The 7,292-nt window shown below is 34.3% G+C and overlaps 2 protein-coding genes across 3 annotated transcripts; one reads left to right on the top strand and one right to left on the bottom strand.

The window, feature by feature from the left end:
- LOC142524710 (transcription repressor OFP13-like) lies at nt 1-896 on the top strand. Its single transcript, XM_075628785.1, has one exon. The coding sequence runs from the start codon at nt 61-63 to the stop codon at nt 802-804; it is 744 nt and encodes a 247-aa protein (XP_075484900.1). The 5' UTR covers nt 1-60; the 3' UTR covers nt 805-896.
- Nucleotides 897-2,920: 2,024 nt separating this feature from the next.
- LOC142524431 (eukaryotic peptide chain release factor subunit 1-3-like) lies at nt 2,921-6,029 on the bottom strand. 2 transcript variants are annotated; one of them, XM_075628433.1, is made up of 2 exons: nt 5,897-6,029; nt 2,921-4,573 (listed from the first exon to the last, which is right to left on the bottom strand). In XM_075628433.1, exon 2 carries the CDS (start codon nt 4,542-4,544, stop codon nt 3,231-3,233), a length of 1,314 nt encoding a protein of 437 aa, XP_075484548.1. In that variant the 5' UTR covers nt 4,545-4,573; nt 5,897-6,029; the 3' UTR covers nt 2,921-3,230. The 2 variants fall into 2 exon arrangements, with proteins under 2 accessions (XP_075484548.1, XP_075484547.1); XM_075628432.1 differs by lacking the exon at nt 5,897-6,029 and adding an exon at nt 4,713-5,220.
- Between the last annotated feature and the right edge of the window lie 1,263 nt (nt 6,030-7,292).

Raw genomic sequence — 7,292 nt, 5'->3', positions numbered from 1 at the left:
CATAATCCTCCTCGATCGTCACTATTAAAACCTATCATTTTTGCATATAAACATCATCCAATGTCCAAGAAAATGAAGATGCCTTCCATTTTCAAGAATAGAAAGGCAATGCAACCATGGCAATGGCCCTCATGCAAGCATCCCAAAACCCTTTCTTTTCGAGCAGGCGATCATGACAACATGTTCAAGACCGTTAACTCTATGTATCTCGACCCGACCTACATGGTGGAGACCTCGGAATCTTGGTTCACCAACACCTCGGAAAGCGCGAGCTTTTCGACTGATGAGTTCTCCCAGGAGAACACGAATTCAGGGGCGGAGTGGTTGGAGACGGTCATCCGTGGGGTGAGACTATCGGAGAGGCTGTTTTTCGAGCCTGGAGACACGAGTTCTATACTCAAAGTGGATGAGAAGAATCATCAAGGAGCGTTGCCATTCAAAGAAAGCGTGGCATTGGCATTGGAATCCAGTGATCCCTACATGGATTTCAAGAAATCCATGCAAGAAATGGTGGAGTCTCAAGGGTTAAAGGATTGGGACTGCTTGGAAGAGTTGTTGGGATGGTATTTGAAGATGAATGGGAAGATGAATCATCGTTACATCGTCGGTGCATTCGTAGATTTGCTTGTTGGACTCGCTTCTGCCTCTCCTACTACGGAATCCTCCGCCATTCTGTGCCGTAACTCAGACTCCACTTCCTATTCGTCGGCCGCGTCATCTTTCTCGTCTTCTCCACTCTCTCCGACACTGGTAGTAGGTCCAGAGAGAGCCATCGACGAGGAAAATATTGTATTACAACCTTAACTTTCACTGCATCTTAATTTTGTGTGTGTAGTAATTAATATTTCATTTGTTAGAACCTGTAAAAACAAATTTTCCTCCTATCTCCTTTTCTACACACAGTTCTTTGAAACATAACTTATTTTTGGATTCCTGACGAACATCTGGTAATTTTATGGAATTTACGACACATATCAGTTCGAATAACAAAACATCAAGAGTACTGTTTGCAACCTATGAATTTTCTTTCCACAAATTTATGAAAGAGATAGGAATCACTACCTAAATATGGTGGAAAAATTATAGCTGTAGGAAAATTTGAAGAGACTGGATGTTTGTATTGCATGGATGGTCATTTTGAAACATATGGAGCAATTTATTTCCAATTAGTTGCTGAACTAGCATATTTAATTAGCATTTTTAATTTTGAAAAGTTCTCGCAAAAAATAATAAAAAATAAATCATTATATATTTCAAAACATATAAGAAATAAATACCTACTTAAATTCGAAGTCTTTTCATTTTTTTAAAAAAATTCAAATTTGTATCCCTTGAAAATATAAACTAAATTTAAATGTTTATAGTTTTGTATATTTTATAAATTTAATCTCACTGCTTTCTATTATATTAAATAAAATATAATTTTTTTTAATGTTATATTATATTTTTCAAATTTTTAAAAGAATGTCGTGAATTTTTTAAATATTGACCGTCAATAAATTGCTATTATTATTGTGTATTTTAATTAGAATTTTTTAATATAAATATTTTAATTCATCTTCAAAGATAATTAAAAATTTTAATCAAAATTTATTTATATAATAAATTACAAAAATTGTGACATTTTTTTTAAAAAAGAGTTGATATTCTTAATTTATTTTGTGTTATCAAACCACTTCATGTTTAAATATCTTTCTGTACATAATAACAAAGTAAATTTAACGTTAACTTAATCGAGTTGATCTCTTGTGAGACGATCTCACAAATCTTTATCTGTGAAACGGACAACCCTACCGATACAATTAAAAATAATACTCTTAACGTAAAAAGTAATATTATTTCATGGATGACTCAAATAAGAGATCTGTCTCACAAAATATGACCCGTGAGACCGTCTCACACAATTTTCTGCCAACTTAATTCAAACGATATCTCAAATAACATAAAAATTTTGATATAACAATATTTAAAATGTAAATATATCATTATATTATATCAATAATTTTAAATAATTATTCAAAAACTTATTAACTTTAATCATTAATTAGGCTTCGTGCATGGGCTATGTTACAGTTCAATCCAGGTGCAAGTGTAATCACACCATTGTTAACACACTGTCTGCACCACAGTAGGTGATATTCATCCACTGTACTGTGGTCAAAATCTCGATTCCTCCAAAACATGGAATGACTATCCATAAAATATGAAGATCTCACGCAATCCAAAGATATCAAGTGATCGAGTTTTACTCGTGAAAGCCAAAACTGATATTTGAATAAGAAGAAGAATAATAATTGAAGTGTACATATATTTGACAGAGACAATACAGCAATTTTCTATCAGAAAGTTATATATATATTTGTCCAAACAGCATAAGATTGTGCCCGGATGTTGAGTTATTACCATACATTCTCCACGTGTATTTCTCATCCGGACAATGATCAAATTGTAGTAACAGAGTAATGGACTATGGATGAATCATGTTATGTATCATATCTATAGCACCAATCATCCCATCAAGTTTACTACTTTCTTCTCATTATCTCACATTTTATACCAGCAGTAGGCACAAAGGAGCTATTGTTGATTCTAGAACACGAAAGGATGTCAGATAAAGACTCATGATTTGAGAGAGGGATGCGGGATAGGAATAGGGCACAACTCGATGAAATAAAATTTCAAGTTTTAACATATCAGGGCAATTCCTCGTATGTAATGACGCGCTAGCAAGCGAGACTACCACAGTGAAGTTCAACCCTCAAGGAGTTGCACGATATACTGAGCACAAATCAATAAGTTTTATTATTTAGTGTTTATCTCATTTATGGATTTCCACAAAACTAACATCGTGTTGTATTTGGATATTCACATAGCATAATTTATAGAAAGAAAAAAACAAATAAAAAAGTGGGACAACAAATCATAAAAGTTCCACTTATCATGTGTGTCCCTGCTTATATTCGTCAAATCATAAACTTTTGCTTCAAGTAATAACCCAGATCTCACATTTGCTGCTAGTAGAGCAGGAACAAACAGCTGGAGTTCATAAACATAATCTTAAACAACAAGTCCCGCTAGACCACTCAAAGAACCAGTAATAGTGACAGAAATTTCAAAAATCAAAAACAAATTTAAATTCATGTGATGATATACCAGGAAACTCAAAAGCAGCTCCAAGCTACACTAACTTGAAGGTCAATCAAAAGCCAGGAAGGGCTCACTGACTCCTCCTAATCCGAATCCTCATAAATTTCTCCTTCATCAGATGGCTCGTCAAAGGTTCGCATATCAAGTTGGTAGCGAAGAATTCCACCAATGCCACCGAATCCTCGGCAAAACTGGGATCCTTCTTGAGATCTATTCGTGACAAACTCAAGCGCACAGCCAAAGTTTTTGTATTCATTGGCAAACCATTCGAGTAATGGCATTTTGTCTTGAACCTCCAATTCGGCAGAAGTAACCGAATCCTTGAAGTTGTTCTGGTCAGTCTCTTGATCCTTGATCAAGTATTTAATGATAGTCTCATTGGTCACGCTGTTTTTGAAAACATAACGATTTACATCCAAGTTTTCCCATACAATTAAAGTTTCAACGGCTCCCATTTCTAAAGCTTTTATAGTGTCATCCACACCAAAAACATATTTTCCAGTGTCTTGACTGATTTCTTCAAAAAATTTCCCTATCAAACGCTTCTCTTGTATAAACTTCACGTTGGATAGAATTTCAGCAGATAATTCAATGGCCTGATTGAATCCATTTTCCCCTCCATATGACACATCCGCCACATTAAGTATCTTGGCTTGCAGACGAGGATCAAACATGTCAGATTGACTCAGCTCAGTTTTAAAATCAGCAGAACCGGCAAGTATCAGCCCTGATACATTTGGCTGACTGGTAGTAGGATTAATAAAGAATTGAGTTGCAAGCTCAGCGGTCTTCCGAACATAATTATGGCGCTTTTCCATTCGAAGACGAGCAAATCGAAGAGCTGATTGCCCACCTCTTCCGTGTTTTTTGGGAAGATCAACCGTGAACTTGTGAAGCACTTCGCGAGTATTACCACTTAAGGTCCCGAAAAGGGTACCATTGCCATCCATGACAATAAACCCAAACTTCTCATCAGATTCTAAGAGTTGAGCCAGAGGTTCCGTGTGAAATTTGTTGTCACAAAGGTACAAAGAAGCGTTTATGGGTTTGAAAGGCATAAAGTCGAAGGTGACCTTTTTTTCTTTTCCATCATCAGTGACAACAGTTCCAGTGTAAAGAACTAGCCCGTTCGGGGGTACTTTGTTGTACAACTTAAGCCTCTGCTGTGCAGATGTGATAGCACCTAAAACAGATTGACGATTCACCCTGCTTTTAATATTTGAAGCAGTACCATATTCTTCAGCTAGCATTTTAGTGATCCGGGAAACTTGATCACCGGGGGGAATGATAAGGGATATCATGCTAGTACCATTTCCTCTAGCAGACTCTAAAGCCTTGATCAGTTTCTTTATTTTCCATATTTCGATATTCTTATCATTTTCTTGACCATCCGTCATGGTGAATTGTCTTGTCAGCCGCAAACAACCTTAAAAAAGAACAAATGAAAAAATAATGTATATAGAGATTAAATCATTAAAGAGAAAAGGAGTACAAGGCCCAAAAATTAGAAATGCTAAAAGGAAAAGGCAAATATAAATGCCACCAAGAAGGAAATATTAAATCACGATATAGAGAATTGTGTTTCAACCTTCGGACAAGAGTAGCATTTCCTCTGCCATATTTCCGAACAAACATTTAACAATGCAACAATTCATGATGCACATCTTAAAGCATGAAAAGCTAGGAACAATACCAGGAAAAATAAAGTTAACAAGCGACTCTTTTAACGCTGCAAATTGATGCGATGGACTGTTCTCCACAATTCACATACTTTTCCCTGGGGCCCTCTATTTTATGGTGTGCATGAATTGACATGACAGGATGAAGAGTTCAAGACCCTTGTATATTATCGATATGGGCAATCTTACCTTCAAAAACCTGTGTGCATGCCCGTATGGAGGTGGTGCAGTACGCGCATGAGAACTTTCCATAATACACTTTTATACATTGGCAACCCAACGAAGATGCGATCCACCAACAAATAAATAAAACTTTAAATTTCGGATGTGCTTTGTTTCAATTTTTTTGCCCCTAATTACAGAGTCACTCCCCCAAATTCTACAGAGGCTCCCTGTATCCTATTTTGGACCCCTTTCCCAGAATCCCTGGATCAGGCCCCGCCTTTATGTATGTGTGCGCGCCTCACACAAAATTCACACATATGTATGTCAGAATGCAAGTGTTACTACGTTGTAACACATAAAGGATTCATCGTGTGCTTTCTGCCTTCACGACTCCCTTACCATGTTGCATGAAAGGAAAACAAAATCTTATCCAACAAGGGAGTCAGGCAACCAACAATTTTACTATAATTTTCCCCTGGAACCATAAAATGACCCAAAAAAGAAGAAGAAGAAAACTTATGAATAACAATTCGAAAATTATAAGTATCACCAGAAAAAACCTCAACACCTTGATCAACTCACTGAAAGGGCCTTGTCATTTTACCACGTTCATCTATACCCTCCTCATCAATCTCTTGAATACACATGAAATAGGGCGGGCCCGAGAGACAAAAACAAATCGAAAACAAAAACCTAGTAACCCCGATAAAAGCAATAAAAAAATTCTAAATTCAGACCCATCAGAAAAGGGCTGAATAGATTCAAACTTAACATCAATTTAAACCAAAGGATACACTAAAATAAATAGAAAAGCGATGAAAAACACAGTGATTCGTATTAAGCCAAACATGTTTAAGCAGAAAAATCATCCAAGCACATCAACCGCCGAGATGTAGCTGACTCACCTGAGATGGGAAGTTTAATTTGTGAACGAGTTTGAAAGAGTTCCTCTTTACTTTGCAATAGCAGCCGCCGCCGTTAACCTATACAGCGTCTCCGATTAATAGAATTGTGAAATGCCTCTTTGATAAAATTCCTCGTATTTATACTATTTTTATTATTATTCATTTATTTACAAAGCTCAATTATATAATAAGATTATTAATAATTTATAAGTAAAAGAATAAATTTACATTAAAATTATTGTAAAAATATGCTTTAATGATTTGAATAAGAGTTCAACTGAGTCAACTAAAAGATTGTTAAAATTAATTTTGGCAAAAATATACGTGAGACGATCTCACGAGTTGTATTTTGTGAGACAGATCTCTTATTTGGGTCATCCATAAAAAAAAGCATTACTTTTTATGCTAAGAATATTAATTTTTATTGTGAATATCGATAGGGTTGACTCGTCTCACAGATAAAGACTCATGAGATCGTCTCACAAAAAACATCCTCATTAAGTTTTCTCTATAAAATATTATTAGTATTGATATAATTATGATTTTGTTTTTTGAACAAGGTGAAGTTTAGCAGTATCGGTTTTACGATTTTTAGATCAATTAGGAGATAAAATTCTTTAATTTATTTTAAATGTAAAAAAATAAAATTTCCATCATGTCAAAAAAAAAATCGAAATATTCGTCCAATATTTACTAATTCAAACAGATCCAGAAATTGATTAAGGGAGGAGCTAAATTTTTTGAAAAGTTAATGTACGAATAAAATTTATAGAACATATAAAAATAATTATTCGATTTTACCTATAAAAAGTAATAATTCAATTGGATTTGGTTCAATACTTAAAACTAAAATTCATTTAGGTTAGGAGTAGAAAACAATTTGTTTTTATTAAAAAATATATCTATATGGGCTTAAGCAGGCTTGAACTATGCCATCCCTCCAACCCCCTGTGTAATGTGCCTCATAGTTAACTCAAACACGCAAATCCTTGCTGGATGATATCATTGTTTAATTTTATGAGACGTGTCTTTTATTTTGATCATTTATGGAAATATTACTTTTTATTGTAAATATATGCTATAATATAGTTAGAGTTGACCCGTCTCACGAATAAATATCCGTGACACTGTCTCACGAAATACATACTCGAAAATCGACAATATTATATATTAGTTTAAATAATATAGAAGAGATGCCAAATATTTTATTCATCAAACAAAATTAAAACATCATTTATTTTGTAAGAACTTACAAATACTCTAATAATATATAAGATGCTGGCAACTAAGTTAATTTCGAAGATCCATTCAAAAGAGAGCGGTTGAAGATTTTAATATATATATATATATATATATATAACACTGTATAACGCATGAAAGGAAAAAAAAAAGTAGG

Source organism: Primulina tabacum, chromosome 14 (assembly GCF_025594145.1).
Source record: "Primulina tabacum isolate GXHZ01 chromosome 14, ASM2559414v2, whole genome shotgun sequence".
NCBI classification, from domain to species: domain Eukaryota; kingdom Viridiplantae; phylum Streptophyta; class Magnoliopsida; order Lamiales; family Gesneriaceae; genus Primulina; species Primulina tabacum.
Note: the sequence above shows the minus strand (reverse complement) of the source record. Positions and strands in the feature narration are given on the sequence as shown.